The 19,247-nt window shown below is 42.6% G+C and overlaps 2 protein-coding genes across 2 annotated transcripts in view; one reads left to right on the top strand and one right to left on the bottom strand.

Moving 5' to 3' along the window:
- Positions 1-3,036, top strand: part of immt (inner membrane protein, mitochondrial (mitofilin)) — a 29,636-nt gene extending 26,600 nt beyond the window's left edge. Inside the window, exon 14 of the mRNA XM_056601247.1 lies at positions 394-3,036. Coding sequence (XP_056457222.1) covers positions 394-998 — 605 coding nt within the window. The 3' untranslated portion in view covers positions 999-3,036. The remainder of the gene's footprint in view (positions 1-393) is intronic.
- Positions 3,037-13,486: 10,450 nt separating this feature from the next.
- Positions 13,487-19,247, bottom strand: part of LOC130390095 (magnesium transporter protein 1-like) — a 31,482-nt gene continuing 25,721 nt past the window's right edge. The window contains exons 5-10 of the mRNA XM_056599812.1: positions 18,941-19,081; positions 18,302-18,391; positions 18,117-18,180; positions 15,460-15,534; positions 14,550-14,640; positions 13,487-14,383 (exon numbers count right to left, since the gene is read on the bottom strand). Coding sequence (XP_056455787.1) covers positions 14,368-14,383; positions 14,550-14,640; positions 15,460-15,534; positions 18,117-18,180; positions 18,302-18,391; positions 18,941-19,081 — 477 coding nt within the window. The 3' untranslated portion in view covers positions 13,487-14,367. The remainder of the gene's footprint in view (positions 14,384-14,549; positions 14,641-15,459; positions 15,535-18,116; positions 18,181-18,301; positions 18,392-18,940; positions 19,082-19,247) is intronic.

Here is a 19,247-nt window from a genome sequence, read left to right as displayed (position 1 = left end):
CAAATTATTTCCAACAATGTTCAAACCCAGATGAATCCATTGTTTTATGCGGGGACCAAGGTCTTCAATGGGAGAACTAATGTATTGATCTCTAATAGCGTTCTATCTCACTAATTTATCAAGGGGCTCATGCATGCCATCTCTATGCTTCACACACACACAGCTTTCAAAGGTTTATTTTCTGTTTGTCATCTGCCATCTTTATTGTTCAGCATACATTGACAATTCTCCTAACACCTACTCGTATATTTGATGTCCAAGTGTTTTTTTGGTGAGCTATCTCCACAAATGTACGAAGATGGAAAATCAGTTGAATGTGTATAATGCAGTCTGGGCTTTTCACCGTTGAAGGTGTTTTAATGGTTGATCCCATGCTCTTCATGTGGCACTCAGGTCATGTGATCGCAGAGGAAGAGGCTCGTAAAGCCCACCAGCTGTGGCTCTCGGTGGAGGCGCTGGGCTACACTTTGAGGAGCTCCAGCCTCGACTCCCTGACCCGGCCCCTGGAGCCTGCCGCCCAGGCCATCAGAGAGAGCTGTCAGGACGAGTTTGCCGTGGCGCTGGCCGCCGCGCTGCCGGAGGAGTCGCTGCAGCGTGGTGTCTACAGCGAGGAGTCGCTCCGCGCGCGCTTCAACGCCCTCCGCTCCCTGGCGCGCCGGGTCGCCCTGGTGGACGAGTCCCACAACTCGTTGTACCAGTACTTCCTGTCCTACCTCCAGGCCGCGCTGCTCTTTGAGGAGAGGCAGGAGGCCCCACCCGCTAAGATCAGCAGTCAGGACTTGGACCCCTTTAAGATCCTCTCCTATGCCAGTTACAGCCTGGAGCAGGGGGACCTCGAGCTGGCTGCCAAGCTGGTGAACCAGCTGAGAGGAGAGGCCAGACGAGTGGTTCAGGACTGGCTGGTTGAAGCCAGACTGACCCTGGAGACTAAACAGGTGGTGAGTCTTCTGTCTGCGTATGCTAATGCCGTTGGTTTGGGGACCACCCAGGCTCCATAGTTCTTCCTGATACTTTACCAATACATTAGTTTTCGAGGCATTATCATAATAATCACTCAAAGGATTCTTTCTTTGCTTTGTGTTACTTTGACTCATATTTGAGAATGGTATCAATGCAGCTGATCTGTGTCGTGCTGAGGTTGATGTTTCCTGAGATGCAATGCAGCCAAATGTCTCCAGGTGTTTCTGGATGTTCAGATGTGAAACGTATTACTCTTAAGAATGGGTGTGTTCCAATAAATCATAGACAACAATTAGAGGGGTTTTCTCTACTGTTATTAATGCACAATTTATGCAGATGTGTTCTAGCCTGTGGTGTCTCAGGCTGATGAAACTTGAGCATATGGTATTCACAAATTGGTGCATAAAGTATCCTAACATCTTATTTGAAATATGAGCTCAAACTTGAATGTTGCAAACAAAATTATTGATATCCCATTTTTTGAGGGATCCATTTGAACCTCCGTCCATGAAATACAAAATCTTAGTTTTTCTTTGCACTAAAATTATGAATTAACTCGAATGAGTCTAAGAAATGTTATATGCCGAAACGTTTGGTATTAACATACCCGATTATTGCATCTCCTCCTAGTTGTAAGATTTGCTTTATGTCGACAGCCATTTCAAAACATTGCAAAACTGTCTAGAGATATTCTAATCAAAGCGGTTGATGTCCATAGGAGAATTGTTTTTGTTCCAGGTGCATATATAAAACAAGATTGTCAACACTTCATATGGTATACGAGAAAATGATATATAAAGCACACAAAAAATATGCCATCTTCTGTGTGGCTGGTAAAAAGTAATTAGTGCAGATCTGGGCGGAGCTCGAGGTGTCTGGTCAGCAGCTGGACGCTGGGGGGCATCCGGAGTCCAGGGACCTGTTCCTGAAGAGCTGGCCCCAGAGGAGACGGGGACTGCCGGATCTTCCCCACTCCTTTCAGTCCTGCAGGTCCGGTCGTTGAAAAAACACTAACAAAATGAGAGGTTGTGAAAGCCGACTTAATATATTATCTCACACACAAGTAACTGCAAAGAACTCCTGTTCTGGAATCAGGCTCAGCACGCCAAGGTTGAACTACATAACATACAGGTGAAGTTCAACAAGGAGTCGGGGAAAGTCGCCCGCCTAGTATTGGACGGCAGCGACAGTGGGAAGTGAGAAGCGTTCGTGTTACATTTCCGAGATGTGTGGATCCCTCCTACATGCACTGACCAATCACAGCACTATGTATCGGGGCTCCTGAGGAGGCTCCTGAAGATGGTGAGGATGAGGCTCGCTCTCCCACCAAGAGTCGACCATACCCACATTCTAACATGACTCCAGGAAGCTCAACCACTAGGTGTCAGCAGGTACTTGAAGCTGGGTGATCTTTTAGTGGACGAGTTGCAAGGTCTGAAGGGGGGCTTTGGTCAGAGCCCCTGCCCCTCATAATCTGCATGGCCCTGTAAAGCACAAACTTCTATCCGCACTATGTCTCAGGCTCTAGGCTGTTTCCCAAAGTGAAGGCTGCAGCCTTGCTAGGAAGCGTCCTTGCTACTCGCGTCCTATGGAGATGAGACTAGAGTGCTAGCTCGAGTGCTTCCTAGCGTTTGTAACGTTCAGACTTTGGAACGACTTGGTAGTGTGGAAGCGCTTTCGATTCCGCTTTTTAATACTGCGTGTCCGCTTGTAAACACATGTGCGCTTATGAATAAAACATGGCAGCAATCAAGCTGATCGATATTTATTTGACTTTTGTCTGTTATGAATGTGGTCATGTCTCCTTCGCATGGAGCCTCTTTGGGGAAGTCAAAAGCTTTGTTGCGGTTGATCGAATCGTCTTTATGAAAAGGAAAATCCATTCAATTTTTATAAAACTAAGTGAAATGTTCTGAGAACTTAATTCATGCAACACATTTACAGTACGGTTGATTACTATTATGCAGGGGGACAAAGAAAGAGATGATAAACATGTATTTATTTGGATATATTATTTAACTGATCTGATTCATTCATTCATATATGCCTACAATCTACCAGTGCTTTGAACACATAAGTATATCATATAAAATACAATTATATACGTTCATTCAAAATTACAAACATTGCAAATGCAACCCGGTCTCACGAAAAGACGTGACACTGTCACGTTATTTAATCTATGGAAACGTGATCAGGATCACGTATTTTCACATTTTTCGTGTTTACAAGCACAAATTTCAAACCCATGTATTTCAATTGGAAGTATTTGTCGTGTCACCAGCACGACTTCCAAACTAAGGTTCTGTGCGGGAGCGTTCTCCCAAATGTCCCTTAAGGAGCTCCGTACAGTACATTTATTGTTAAAAATGGTGAACAATATGACAGCTTTAGGCCACCCGTTTCTACTTTCACCTTTGATTCTGAGAAATTGTGACAATTCACGGATATAGGCTATTAAATGCAGGTGCGCTGCTCAGGCAAACCGCGAAAGAAAAAAGGGTAGCTGCTTAATCTGATCTTTTTAGAATTGTATGTCTTGATGTTTTGATCTAACCATAGATCTATTGTCTTGTTTTTGGCTATGTGAATGGAAGTCCGCGTCGATGCCTCGCAAGTCCAGTGTCGCGAGCGGACGTGACATCTAGAAGTCATACCGTATAATAATGGGTTATCATTAATATTGATGCGTAGGGGTTGATTATAACTCTTGTTTATTGTTTATACCACAGTCTGGGGGAATACTCGTATTCTGATTGGCTGCAGGGTGTGTATTATCTCCTGATATAGGCCTACCAGACCCCTGCTAAGTAGTTCCAGTCAGTGTTTAGATTCTCTGCCCGAGCCCGAGCCCGGGTCGATATTTCCCATCACTATCCTCGGGCCGGGCCTTTGATCGAGCGTTTTTACTTTTATTTTATCATTATCATAAATTAGCCTAATCTGAGGAGAAATCTATGCCATAAACAGAAATATTATGGGTCTTTATTACAGGGGTCTTCTCAATGCCGTGGAACGCTCCGTTCACTTGCATGGGTCCGGGGATATCTCGGGATTGGTTTCTTCATTAATCGAATGGGAAATGCAATAGGCCTATTTTAGGACCGAATCACCGTTGAACTTGTTTCTAATAACATTTCTAGCGAGAAATATACTTTTTACTTGCATAATCTTTAGTCAGTGATTACGTATGATCTTTAGTTTTATAGTTATTAGGAAGATTTTATCGGCTCGCTCGCATGTTTCAATGACGTCAGGTTGCTAAGGACGCTGCTTTCGCTAAACACACACACACACACACACACACACACACACACACACACACACACACACACACACACACACAATGCATTTCGCTGCAGATATTCCCTAAATTATTATTACTTTCAAAACGTTGGCCAAGGTGGAATATCCTTTTTATTTGGGCTGCTTCTAGGACATTTTGGGTGGATTTTGAACGGTATGTGGGCGGAACGTTTTTTGCAGGACCTGGCAACCCTGCGCTGTTGCCCGGGGTGCTGAAATGCTCCGGAACAGATCTGGATCCACTATAATAATAATAATAATACATTTAATTTAGAGGCGCCTTTCAAAACACCCAAGGTCACCTATGGCCAAAAGACTTGTATGCCCCCCCCCCCCTTAAATATTCTATGGCAGAATAAAGAATAAATTCATGCATTATCATTCAACTTGAACATGTGTTTTTACAGTATAGCGTGGTGGAGGACTGACGTATGCTGCCCAACCCGGAAGTGAGCGTCGCCCTGGTTTCCCTTGACAAAAAGCCAAAGGGTTTTTCCTTTGGATTTTGGATTATTGCAGAAAAATTAGCATCTTTGAAGCACCTCCTCAAAAACTGAAAATAAATAAAAATATCTGTGCTCCAAAGAACGAAATGTAAACCAATGCATTCTGAATAATAATAATAATACATTTAATTTAGAGGCGCCTTTCAAGACACCCAAGGTCACTTTGCAGAGCATATAGTCATCATTCAAAACTATGTAAAACAGACTAGGAATAAAAGAAAAACAGAGGTTAATCATGAAGAATAATAATAATTAATAACACTCAAAGACGCCTACAGTGAAGGGGGGACCTCACTAACCACCACCAATGAGTAGCACCCACTTGGGTGATGAATGGGAGTGTTTCTCCGATTTTTCCATGCTACACAGAACGAAATGTAAACCCATGCAAATAAAGACTTCATGTTCATAATCATTTAAATATCATTAATCTCCTGAGTGTGTCGAGTGGTATTCTATTTTTTTCAACGGGGCTGCATCCAGTCACTTGACCGTCATGGTTGCTATGGTGGTTGCTATCGACCGCCCCCTCTAATCCTTACATGGTTCTAAAAACCACGCGGCAAAGGAGCTGCCGTCCATTGTGTTGTTTTTGTCGTAAACTAGGGTCAGATGGTTAAAAAATAGACAGATATTCCAAGGTATCCTTAAAAGGCAGCTTGGATGTTTTTATTTTGTGCAGTTTAGACTTCTATAACCTATTTTTGAAAGCAAAACACCAAGCTCATTGATTTAACGAGGCAGGGTTATTTGAAACAATTTATTGAATAAATATTTATGAGAGGTCATTCCTTCTCCTGAGTTTGCTTCCTATTTATGTCTAGTGTACACCCCTACTGTCAGCAAGCATCACCCCCCCCCTCCCCATATGGATTTGGAGAATTGCTGCCACGTCCCGGTGGTGGAGGTATCATATATATGAAAGAGGGCATTCAATTATACTACAATGATCAATTAGGAGGCCGAAGCCCTAAACGAAGTGATGCAATAGGTTACTGAGTCGACAACATTTAAGTAAGCCTTGGGGTCTCTTATATATCAAAGGGGGTCTCAAAGGACGCATATACGCTTCAACCTGTGGCTTACAGGAAATGACTCAGCAAGTGCTCCATCTTGTTGCACCCACCCAGCGGCTCGCTTGCAAGATTTTGGCCTGAAGTTCTTCCCAGACCTACACCGTAGCCATCCAACCTGCATATCGGAGAATCAGGCCTCTCTTTAATAATGACAAAAAGTTATGAGAGGAATACACATAAACTTAACATAAAAAAATCAAGCGAGCTTTTTCCCTTCTGCTCCATAAGCGGCGTGGTGTCGGCTTCTTTTGACCTTTTGACCCCAGACTTCTGAGGGAATAGCTGAATCAATTCATTAGTCAATCAGAAGTATGTAAATATCTTCCCGGTGTCGTAAGAGGGCGAACAAGGTGTCCTTCAACATCTACGCTTCCAGGCGATTGCAAAGGTGCCACACATGAGCATATTCGAACATGTTTAATGGTAGTAATTAGCTGTCGAAATTGGAGGCCTTAATCAATAATGAGCAGCTATTGATTTACTTTCCGATAGAAATTTGTGACAAATGACAAAAGACATATTATTTAGCATCTACACGTTGAGCTGAGTCCAATGACACCAAGCATGACACTCTAGCAAATGTATTTTACATGGTACATATGGTCTAGGACATGATCTCGGTGTGGCAAGAGGGCAAGCTTGATCTCATTGGACTCAGCTTAACGTGTAGATGCTAAATAACATGTAATTTGTCAAGAATCTCCATCGGGAAGCAAATCTATAGCTGGTCATTATTGATAAAAGCCCCCAAAATCGACAGCTAATTACTACCCCGAAACATATTCAAATATGATCATGTGTGACACTGTTGCAATCGCGTAGATGTCAAAGGACACCTTGTTTTCCCCCTTACGCCTCCGGGAAGATATTTTCATACTTCTAATGGATTGATTAATATTTTAAGGTTCTCGGAGTGAGACTTTAGGCGGCTGCAGCAGAAGTGTTGAGACGAAAGATGATATCAAGACATTTATAGAATATTCAGATTCACATTATGATTCTTCGTCATAACTATCCGACCAAACATCCTTCACATTCACTGAGCGAAGATTATGAAAGTCCAGGCCCCCCCTTCCTGCACTCCGGTTCCGACTGGGCCAAGTTTCGGGCAGGAAGGGCCCTCCGGGTCCGACCGGGCCAAGTTTCGGTGCGGGGGTCCCAGTTAGGCCCTAGAATAAGGTATTCAAATTTCAGGGCGGTAGGACCTTCCTATCTCAAAAACTGTTTTTCCACCACATTCTGGACCATTAGGTCTTGCAGGCAACACTTCTGAGGGGCTTTGTCCAAATGACAGTCCATTTGGGAAAACATTTTTTCTCTAAGGGCTACAATTCCAAATCTCGGATATGTCGTTCTCTGGGCCCCGGGAAATGTGTGTAAACATTTCAGTATTCCTAGCTATCTCGAAAAGGCCGGAAAAGGGGCGTGACCTCCAACAGTACAGTAAATGTACATAAGACAGAGGTTAGTTTCTAGTCCCCATTTTTTGTGGGATGGATGTGTACATTTGTGGCTTAAGGTGTGTAGACACAGCTGGCCTGTGGCCACGTTTTTGAAGTCTGGGGTCAAAAGGTCAAAAGGAGCCGGCACCACGCCGCTTATGAGGTAACAAAAAGTTCATGTGTATTTCTCTCATAACTTTTTGTCACTATTAAAGAGAGGCCTGATTCTAAGATATGCATGTTGGATGGCTAGGGTGTAGGTCTGGGAAGAACTTCAGGCCAAAATCATACAAGCGAGCCGCTGGGTGCAGGTGCAACGAGATGGAGGGGGGCCTGGACTTTCATAATCTTCGCTCGGTGAATGTGAAGGATGTTTGGTCGGATAGTTATGACGAAGAATCATAATGTGAATCGGAATATTCTATAAATGTCTTGATATCATCTTTCGTCTCAACACTTCTGCTGCAGCCGCCTAAAGTCTCATTCCGAGAACCTTAAAATATGAATCAATCAATTAGAAGTATGAAAATATCTTCCCGGAGGCGTAAGGGGGCAAACAAGGTGTCCATTGACATCTACGTTTCGAGGCGATTGCAACAGTGCCACACATGATATATATATATCATGTGTAAAAGGTCAAAAGCAGCCGACACCACGCCACTTATGAGACAACAAAAGTTTATGTGTATTCCTCTCATAACTTTTTGTCATTATTAAAGAGAGGCCTGATTCTCCGATATGCAGGTTGGATGGCTACGGTGTAGGGAAGAACTTCAGGCCAAAATCTTGCAAGCGAGCCGCTGGGTGGGTGCAACAAGATGGAGCACTTGCTGAGTCATTTCCTGTAAGCCACAGGTTGAAGCGTATATGCGTCCTTTGAGACCCCCTTTGATATATAAGAGACCCCAAGGCTTACTTAAATGTTGTCGACTCAGTCACCTATTGCATCACTTCCTTTAGGGCTTCGGCCTCCTAATTGATCATTGTAGTATAATTGAATGCCCTCTTTCATATATATGATACCTCCACCACCGGGACGTGGCAGCAATTCTCCAAATCCATATGGGGAGGGGGGGGGGGGGGGGGGGTGATGCTTGCTGACAGTAGGGGTGTACACTAGACATAAATAGGAAGCAAACTCAGGAGAAGGAATGACCTCTCATAAATATTTATTCAATAAATTGTTTCAAATAACCCTGCCTCGTTAAATCAATGAGCTTGGTGTTTTGCTTTCAAAAATAGGTTATAGAAGAAGTCTAAACTGCACAAAATAAAAACATCCAAGCTGCCTTTTTTTTAAGGATACCTTGGAATATCTGTCTATTTTTTAACCATCTGACCCTAGTTTATGACAAAAACAACACAATGGACGGCAGTGGTTTTTAGAACCATGTAAGGATTAGAGGGGGCGGTCGATAGCAACCACCATAGCAACCATGACGGTCAAGTGACTGGATGCAGCCCCGTTGAAAAAAATAGAATACCACTCGACACACTCAGGAGATTAATGATATTTAAATGATTATGAACATGAAGTCTTTATTTGCATGGGTTTACATTTCGTTCTGTGTAGCATGGAAAAATCGGAGGAACACTCCCATTCATCACCCAAGTGGGTGCTACTCATTGGTGGTGGTTAGTGAGGTCCCCCCTTCACTGTAGGCGTCTTTGAGTGTTATTAATTATTATTATTCTTCATGATTAACCTCTGTTTTTCTTTTATTCCTAGTCTGTTTTACATAGTTTTGAATGATGACTATATGCTCTGCAAAGTGACCTTGGGTGTCTTGAAAGGCGCCTCTAAATTAAATGTATTATTATTATTATTCAGAATGCATTGGTTTACATTTCGTTCTTTGGAGCACAGATATTTTTATTTATTTTCAGTTTTTGAGGAGGTGCTTCAAAGATGCTAATTTTTCTGCAATAATCCAAAATCCAATGGAAAAACCCGTTGGCTTTTTGTCAAGGGAAACCAGGGCGACGCTCACTTCCGGGTTGGGCAACATACGTCAGCCCTCCACCACGCTATACTGTAAAAACACATGTTCAAGTTGAATGATAATGCATGAATTTATTCTTTATTCTGCCATAGAATTTATTTAAGGGGGGGGGGGGGCATACAAGTCTTTTGGCCATAGTGGATCCAGATCTGTTCCGGAGCATTTCACCACCCCGGGCAACATCGCAGGGTTGCCAGGTCCTGCAAAAAACGTCCCGCCCACATACCGTTCAAAATCCACCCAAAATGTCCTAGAAGCAGCCCAAATAAAAAGGATATTCCACCTTGGCCAACGTTTTGAAAGTAATAATAATTGAGGGAATATCTGCAGCGAAATGCATTGTGTGTGTGTGTGTGTGTGTGTGTGTGTGTGTGTGTGTGTGTGTGTGTGTGTGTGTGTGTGTGTGTGTGTGTGTGTGTGTGTGTGTGCTAGTTTAGCGAAAGCAGCGTCCTTAGCAACCTGACGTCATTGAAACATGCGAGCGAGCCGATAAAATCTTCCTAATAACTATAAAACTAAAGATCATACGTAATCACTGACTAAAGATTATGCAAGTAAAAAGTATATTTCTCGCTAGAAATGTTATTAGAAACAAGTTCAACGGTGATTCGGTCCTAAAATAGGCCTATTGCATTTCCCATTCGATTAATAAAGAAACCAATCCCGAGATATCCCCGGACCCATGCAAGTGAACGGAGCGTTCCACGGCATTGAGAAGACCCGTGTAATAAAGACCCATAATATTTCTGTTTATGGCATAGATTTCTCCTCAGATTAGGCTAATTTATGATAATGATAAAATAAAAGTAAAAACGCTCGATCAAAGGCCCGGCCCGAGGATAGTGATGGGAAATATCGACCCGACCCGGCCCGCGGGTCGGGTCGGGTCGGGTCGGGTCGGGTCGGGCTCGGGCTCGGGGAGAGAATCTAAACACTGACTGGAACTACTTAGCAGGGGTCTGGTAGGCCTATATCAGGAGATAATACACACCCTGCAGCCAATCAGAATACGAGTATTCCTCCAGACTGTGGTATAAACAATAAACAAGAGTTATAATCAACCCCTACGCATCAATATTAATGATAACCCATTATTATACGGTATGACTTCTAGATGTCACGTCCGCTCGCGACACTGAACTTGTGAGGCATCGACGCGGACTTCCATTCACATAGCCAAAAACAAGACAATAGATCTATGGTTAGATCAATACATCAAGACATACAATTCTAAAAAGATCAGATTAAGCAGCTACCCTTTTTTCTTTCGCGGTTTGCCTGAGCAGCGCACCTGCATTTAATAGCCTATATCCGTGAATTGTCACAATTTCTCAGAATCAAAGGTGAAAGTAGAAACGGGTGGCCTAAAGCTGTCATATTGTTCACCATTTTTAACAATAAATGTACTGTACGGAGCTCCTTAAGGGACATTAGGGAGAACGCTCCCGCACAGAACCTTAGTTTGGAAGTCGTGCTGGTGACACGACAAATAGAGCCGGGTCGATTGAAACACTTTTCAGTTAAACGTCTTTTTCAAAGATGACGTTACGTATACAAATAATTTCAACATGTGATCAACAACTCACATGTGTGTTATCTTAATTATAAGTGTAATTTAATACATATGTTGGATGATCGAGCTGTTTTTAACTTTGAAAGTAAGTTGACATCTGTTTCAAACGCCCCGCCTAGTCGGGACGTTTGAAACACACATGCGGGACGAATGAAACAGCATATTTTAAAAATAAACTATTGAACTTACTCTTGTTTTTTTGCAATATACCGGACAACACAGTAGTGTACTTGTCATTGCTAAAATTTCACATAATTCCGCATACTATAAATAGGTTAAAATATTTTTTTAGTAATTGGTAATTGTCAAGATGCACGTTTCGATTAAAACTCACCTATTTTCTTTTGGACGACTAAATTTGCATATATTTTACTTATTTCCCTATCCTAAGTCATGTTTAGGGATACACAGTTGAACATCCTTTTATTTATTTTAAACAAAAACTACCACGTCAACCGGATAACATGACTCCTGTTGCGTTTGAAACGCAACAGGAAAAGTGTTTCAAAAAAGTGTTTCAATCGTCCCTACAGCGACTACTGACACTTAAACCTTTTTTACCTCTAAACTTCACAACTCTGACATTGCACACTTTAACACAGGTTTAAGTACTAATTAATCTGTTGTATAGTCATATTATTATGGCATGAAACAAAAAACACAACTTTTTATTACAAAAAAACTACCGCAGGAAGGATTTTAGTTTCCGCTCTCGAAAACAGGTTTGGGGGATAACATTTGAACGGTGGTACGTCATTACACGAAATTTCGTGGGGTTGGTCAGGCTTCCGTGCTGAACGTAGTGACGAAATTTGACGTGAAAGCCTTGCGTGGTTTTCGAGGAAATCGCTGTGTTTCAATCGTCCCGTGTTTCAATCGTCCCGTGTTTCAATCGACCCGGCTCTCCCCTACTTCCAATTGAAATACATGGGTTTGAAATTTGTGCTTGTAAACACGAAAATTTTGAAAATACGTGATCCTGATCACGTTTCAATAGATTAAATAACGTGACAGTGTCACGTCTTTTCGTGAGACCGGGTTGGCAAATGATCGGTTGTGCATTAATTTTACAACATTGGATAGTGGCACTATCCCTTCCACCGGTAAACAAATTTTTGCGCGCCACCCTACACCTTGTTTCCACATACAGGGTTACCACATTCTCGGATGCGATCCAACCGTCTCCGACCGAAAGTCCATTCATTCCTATGTGATTCTCCGTAATGTCAGTTTTTCCTCCGAGACTCCTCCCCTCCGTAAAATTTCTGTCCGGTATGTCCGTAATATACGTTCAAAAAATTTAACTTTCGCCGTTGTTTTACGGAGATACCGTATGAAAGTTTTTATGTTTTTCACAAAACATGTAAGTAGGCCTACCTGGCAGGCCAAACTCCTCGCAGATCTCTTTCCGAGCCTGGTTGGTTTTGTTTTTATCTCTATGTCGATCCTCATGTTCGAAAGTACCGGTCTCCTAAAAACGGCCGGGACAACGTCGCGTCTGAGTCCGAAATGGGTCCCGTAATCGGACTGAGTGTGGCGGTTGGTTGCCAGCGGTCTGGAGGTCTTCCTGAAGCTCCAGAGTAGCGGGACAACGTCGCGTCTGAGTCCGAAATGGGTCCCGTAATCGGACTGAGCGGTGAGGTTGGTTGCCAACGGTCTGGAGGTCCTGAGAATCATCCAGGGGAGCGGGACCATTTTGCTTCTGAGTCCGAGATGAGTCCCCAAATCGGACTGAATGGTGCAGTTGGTGGCCCCAGGTCTGGAGGTCTTCCTGAGGCTCCAGAGGAGGGTAACTCTGTGAGTCTGAGATGAGTCCCCAAATCGGACATCTTTTGTCCGTAAATAAAACACTAGCGACTCCTTCCGTAAAGTTACGGAAGCACGGATACGAAAAACATACGTATGTGGAAACGAGGCGTTAATAGGCGCACAAAAGCCTCCATTTGCTGGGCTGACCCTAAAAAAAACGATTCAACACAAACATAAATAGGTATACATAAATAATGTAATCTTGTGAGCGAGTAAATTGACATTGGTGACAGTGGTGTTTAACACCAGTTACGTCCATGCAAAATATAGCAACGTATCATTAAGTTGCAAAAACGTTTGAAAAGTGGCACAGGTCTTTAGGCTTGATTATTTGCATTAACATGATGAATCTATAAAAAGCAATACGGCACAAAATATTTCTGAAAACTAATATAACTTCACTTCATTTGAACGTGTACTGCTCTGCCATTTTCAAGAACCCGCCCAGTGAACGCAGAGGATTGTGGGTCGTTTTGGCTCGTCTAGGATGCAGCGATGCATCCTTGAAAAATCTCGGAATTCTCAAAAACAAAGGACGCATCTAAAAACTATTTGCTACACAACATTAACTGATTAATCTGCAAGTTGCTAGGAATAAACCAACCCTAAGCATCCTCTTTATCACAATATAAAATACTATTTATCATAGAAGGTTAAGCTAAAAGAAACATAGGGTTACACCTTTCAAAGAATAATGCATCATATTCCAGAGATATAGTACACTAGGGATTTGTATCATTGCAAACGAAAGGCTATTGCCCACCGGCACACATTACTTGAGGCCAATCAAGAATCCTATTAGCAAAACTTTACATAATAAAACACAGTGGTTTGGAAAGGTAATTATCTTTTAATGTCACCTGAGACCAAATCGTACAACATGTCAAAACAAATGCAAAAGTGTTTGTTAAGCACACATACAGGCACTAAAAGCATTTTGAAATAGACAGTTATCATTGGTCTTGTGGTTCTCATTTGAAGAATAAAACACAAAACAAAATATGGCCTGGATTCTTTTTTTTTTTTTTTACTTAGCCAACCCTGAAGACCAAGGGTTTATGTAGAATTAGTAAAAACGATTGTACTACTATGTTTTAATTCTTTCCATTTCCTTGCTTATAAAAAGGTAATTAAAGGACATTTAGGGTGGTTGAATTATTGGGTATTGGCCCAAAAGACAACAAATTAAATTAACAATATACATTGACATCTATAAGAAAATACCTGATGGTAAAATATTAGCCGATGGCACTTGTTTGACATAAAATGCTCTTCCCTCCAAATTATGTGTTGTGCAACACCAGGACAAAAACTACAATGTCAACGAAAATCAACCCCAGGGGGCAAAAAGAGGAGTCTCAAAAATAAAATAACTTAACGAATCAAGCCTAGAGTTCAAAATAACACACGATTCCTTGCATGGAAGCATGGAAGGAATGGGTCGTTTGATCGTTTAAGAAATCGAGGCGCAACACCTGGACAGTTCAAAAAAGAAATGAGAACAAGAGTCTGTGGATAGTCAGCCAACCCTGCTCTGCTGCTGACAAACAAACTGGACGACCTGGATTGGGAACGTTGAAAGGCTGTTATTGGTTCTCTTGGGGAAGAATGGCATTGAAGGCACTTTAACCTCTGGAAGACAAGTTCCAAGGTCAGATCCAACCTCTGGTACCAGGAGACGCCGGGTCAGATCTAACTCATGAGGAAGCTGAAACCCAAAAAAAAAAAAAAAAAAAAAAAAAATCACAAAACCAAATCATAATTACACAACACTATTTCCATACTTACCAAGAATTAAGCTCATTACATTTAAAAAAGGATCTCAATCCCATTTGTTCACTGGCTATATTATGAACAAGTGTTTGCACACATACCTGTAGGGGTAGCCATGGTACTTTGCTCTAAATATGGACAGCAGCCAGCTGAAGAAGAGCATCACAAGGCCGATACCTGCTACACATAGTACTGAAACACACACACACGCACACACAAACATATTAATCTTGCTGACTACTGCTGTGACGCAAAATTACAAAAATACAATACTAAAAAACATCACTAGGCATGGAGGCCAGCGAATCATGAGCGCACCCTCCCTAAAAATAATACTTAAAGTGTAATATTGCGTTTTCTCTGAGGAACGTAATGCAAAGCAATGCAAGATATACCTTTTCAAACATTGGAATGCTGATTTACCTGTTGCAATACAGACTATAAATTCCTCTGAAAACAGCCACTTCTAATAAATGCATTTTCGGCAGGGGAAGCTTTACTTTCCCTCCCTATACCTGAGGCTGGGAGGCTCACTGTACGGATAATGTCAGGGAGTGTGGTCCACTTCGACCACACTCGGACAGGGAGGACCAGAGCCTGAAAGGCCTCCTGGTAGACAGAGGACACTTGAGGATTCTTAAGAGACTTCACATTGTTGTCAAGTAATGTTTACTCTCCTCTGCTCTTGAGACGACCTCCGTACCTCGAGGCAATGCCCCTGCCTGCACCTCAAACTAAGCGCACCCAGACTAAATGAGGCATCTTCTGTCAAGCACAGCTTCAAGTCCAACTCCTCCCTCATCTCCTCTAGAGCATCGATCATCAGTGATCTAGAGATCTAGTGATGGTGGATTTGCTTCACCGAAAATTCATGTACTTACCTGGTAGAAGAAGAGAAGACATTTGCATGGATGGATATGCGAACATTCAGTTTGACACTTGACTAGTAGGAATGTGAATACCCTAAGCACATCTGTTGAACAGCAGTTATACCCATGTGCGTCTGCTCACTTTTTCTTTTTCCGATGTCCATGTCTGAGGTGGCGGCCTCACACAGCAGCACCATGCCCATGGTGACAGCGCCATCTACAGAAACCGTTAAAGACTAACAACATCATCATTTCACCTTCTCATGAGTTTATTAATATTCTCATTCATGGTATGAGGCTATTGGTATCATGTTAACTGTACAATAGCCTGAACCCAGATGCTCTGAAATAGTTGTCGGTAGGAAATCTGATGATAAAATATAGATTATGATCCTTGGTAACGCTATTCAATATGTGTACATCAATTCACAATTAAATAAAGTTAGTTAATGAAGTAATAGGCCTTTTTATGTAGCATTAGCATATGGGTTAGGCTTAACCTTAGCCCTTTAAAAAATGTATACATTACTTAAGATAACATGACACCATTACCTTAGTTAACTTGAACAACATTAGCTAACGATTACTAAACTAGTTAACAGTTCATTAACTAAGTAAATGCTGATTACTGCCTTTAATAATGTTAGGTAATGGTTAATTAATGTACTTAAAGTATTTAAAATGGGGGCTTTTATTTCTGATGAATGTGATTAAGAGGTTCTTTAAGGGAGCCTCTACATATTAATGGCTTTATTTCTTATGACAGAATGTAAGAGGGTCTTTATTGGCGCGTTTCCACTGCAGGGTGCGGAACGGATCGGTTCGCAAAGGTGCGGTACGGGTTGCGTTTCCACCGCCAAAAGTGGGTTTGACCCGGACTTAGCCGTACCCGTTTTGGCCTCGTTTTCAGGACTCCTCCGTTGGGGTACTGACAACGAGACGAGACGCCTGAAAGGGTCCCGGGAAATGCTAGCTACACACCCCCTCCGTTGATAGAATCATCACTACCGGGCGACGTGGGGATAAAAACAAACAAACAGTAGCCTCGAGGTATTATTCTTTACAATTAACATGTCGCGTAAAACGCTTGCATGGGCGTCTGCATTCTTGGGGAGGAAGACGTTGTTTACGATGTTTACGTAGCTGCCACGGCGATCGACATCCGGCCTACCTTAAAGGGTACTGTCGGCGGTGGAAACGCGACCTCGGAACTGAGCTGGGCTATACCGCCCCCTCCCTACCGCACCTTTGCGAACCGATCCACACCCTGCAGTGGAAACGCGGCATTAGGGTGCCTCTATATATGGGGTAGTTCGGATTTTTGGACATAGGGCCTGATTCCCAAGTGAGCAATGGTATTCTTTATCACTGGAGACAGTTTTCAACACATTTCATTCAGTCCTTCTAGTTGCGGAGTTCGCTCGTGCTAGGCTAGCGCACGGCAACGGGCAATGCTAGCCTGCTATTAAAAACAGTCTTACCCACTCCACAGTACACCCGAGGTAAATCAATTCTAACGCCCGACTATAGATTTAAATGTCTGTGTTGATAGAATAATGTTAGAAATAAAACTAACCTTGCATCGCATGAATCATCGAGAGACTACTTTCTCAGCAGAAGCGGAATTTTACTATGCGCCGGTTACTTTTGTAACCGAATCACGACACAAGAACGTAAACAGAGAAGCGTGGGACAGAAGCGAACGACTAGGCAACATGGTGGTTCAGTGTGCTTTTAGAAATTGTAGAAATATACGCTACAGATGGGCACCACAAAGTTTCCACCAATTTCCAGTGCGAGATCCAGAAAGGACTCAACTGTGGCTTGTTGCTGCTGGCTTGGACATCAAAACACCGGCTTGTACATGTACGGTTCGTTGGATACAACAAATTCCTCATAATAGTCTTCAAAAGCAGATGAATCGCTAAGTCCTCCAAACGTGGCCATATCTTGTTAATTGAATACGCCAATAGAATTCCTTCGTTTACTGTACTCTACGTTTGTAGCAATGACAGCGGCAGGTAAACAAACTAGAGCCGGTAACCTAGGTATCAGTCCGCCGCTGCCGTACTCTACTACCATGAATATAACACTGCTGCTGTGACCCAGCAATTCCCTCAAAATGCAATGCAAGGTTGGTTTTATTTCTAACATTATTCTATAAACAGACATTTAAATTTATAGTCTGTCGTTATAATTGATTTACCTCGGGTGTACTGTGGAGTGGGTAACACTGTTTTTAATAGCAGGCTAGCATTGCCCGTTGACGTGCGCTAGCCTAGCACGAGCGAACTCTGCAACTAGAAGGACTGAATGAAATGTGTTGAAAACTGTCTCCAGTGATAAAGAATACCAAAGCTCACTTGGGAATCAGGCCCTATGTCCAAAATTCCAAACTACCCCTTTAAGGGGTTTATTTCTGATGACAGTGACTAAGTGGGTCTTTAAGATAGCCTCCATATATTAATGGATTTATTTCTAATAACATTGACTGTAAGAGGGTCTTTAAGGGAGCCTCTTACAGTCAACATGCTGGCCCCCAGTTACAAACCAACATGTTGGCCCCCAGTGACAAACCAACATGTTGGCCCCCAGTTACTAGCCCACATGTTGGCCCCCAGTTACAAACCAACATGTTGGCCCCCAGTTACAAGCCAACATGTTGGCCCCCAGTTACAAGCCAACATGTTGGCCCCCAGCCAACCCTCTATATATTAAGGGTTTAATTTCTAATGACAGTGAATAAGAGTTGCTTTAAGGGAGCCTCTATATATTAAGGGCTTAATTTATCAAGGATACTGAACAGCAGGACAATGTGCGTCTCAGCCACAAACTGAGCCTGACTGCTTCCATGGATGTAACTCTGAAAACAAAAACAAAAAACAGCACTCAAATCTTGATTTTGCAAATACTATACTTTGATAGTATATTGAAAGTTACGATTAATAGGTACATATCCTCTCCCCCTGACCCTGGTCACTGACCACTTGTCCTGTGTTTGGGTTCTTGTGAGCATAGGGAGGACCTCGGATATGGTTCCACATCTGGCCTGAAGTCATGATCAAGACAAAGCACTGAAAGAGAAAAATACAAGATGACTTTAAAGTGTAAGTCCGGCAAGAATTAAACCAAGGGTCTTTTTCTGCATGAAAACAGATCAAATAAGCCATCAAACATTTTTTTTCGTTGATCACCCAGTATAGAGCTTGCCCGGAGCAACGCTAAGCCTCTCACTGGTGCTAATATACCCTATTAACCTCAATCTTATCTTCCCAGGACTTCTATTCAGTTTCAAATGCTCAGATAATACTGATTTAAAGCAAACATCTGGCCCCCAGTTACAAGCCAACATGTTGGCCCCCAGTTACAATCCAACATGTTAGCCCCCAGTTACAAGCCAACATGTTGGCCCCCAGTTCCAAACCAACATGTTGGCCCCCAGTGACAAACCAACATGTTGACCCCCAGTTACAAGCCCACATGTTGGCCCCCAGTTACAAACCCACATGTTGGCCCCCTGTTACAAACCAACATGTTGGCCCCCAGTTACAAACCAACATGTTGGCCCCCAGTTACAAGCGGGTTTAACCCTCCATCCTGGTCAGGTGTTTGTCTGGTCTTACGAGTGCAGAAAAGGCCCAAACATTCTTGTTAAAGAGGAATTCAAGGTTGTGTCTCCGTAGATACGCCAATCCACCAATAACTGCCAAGAGGAAGCCAAGGAGGAGGGGCCCTGCATAGTTGGGAGGACGAATCACACGGATCTGCAAAGAAACCAAAGACACAAACACAGTGAAACACAGTCAGGTTACTGCAGACATCAACACAAAGACACGAATACAACTCAACACAGTCAGGTTATTGCAGACATCTACACAAAGACACCAACACATTCAGGTTACTGCAGACATCAAACCAAAGACACAAACA

The sequence above is a fragment of the Gadus chalcogrammus genome, chromosome 10 (genome assembly GCF_026213295.1).
Source record: "Gadus chalcogrammus isolate NIFS_2021 chromosome 10, NIFS_Gcha_1.0, whole genome shotgun sequence".
Lineage (NCBI taxonomy): Eukaryota > Metazoa > Chordata > Actinopteri > Gadiformes > Gadidae > Gadus > Gadus chalcogrammus.
This window is presented reverse-complemented; position numbering and strand designations above follow the sequence as displayed.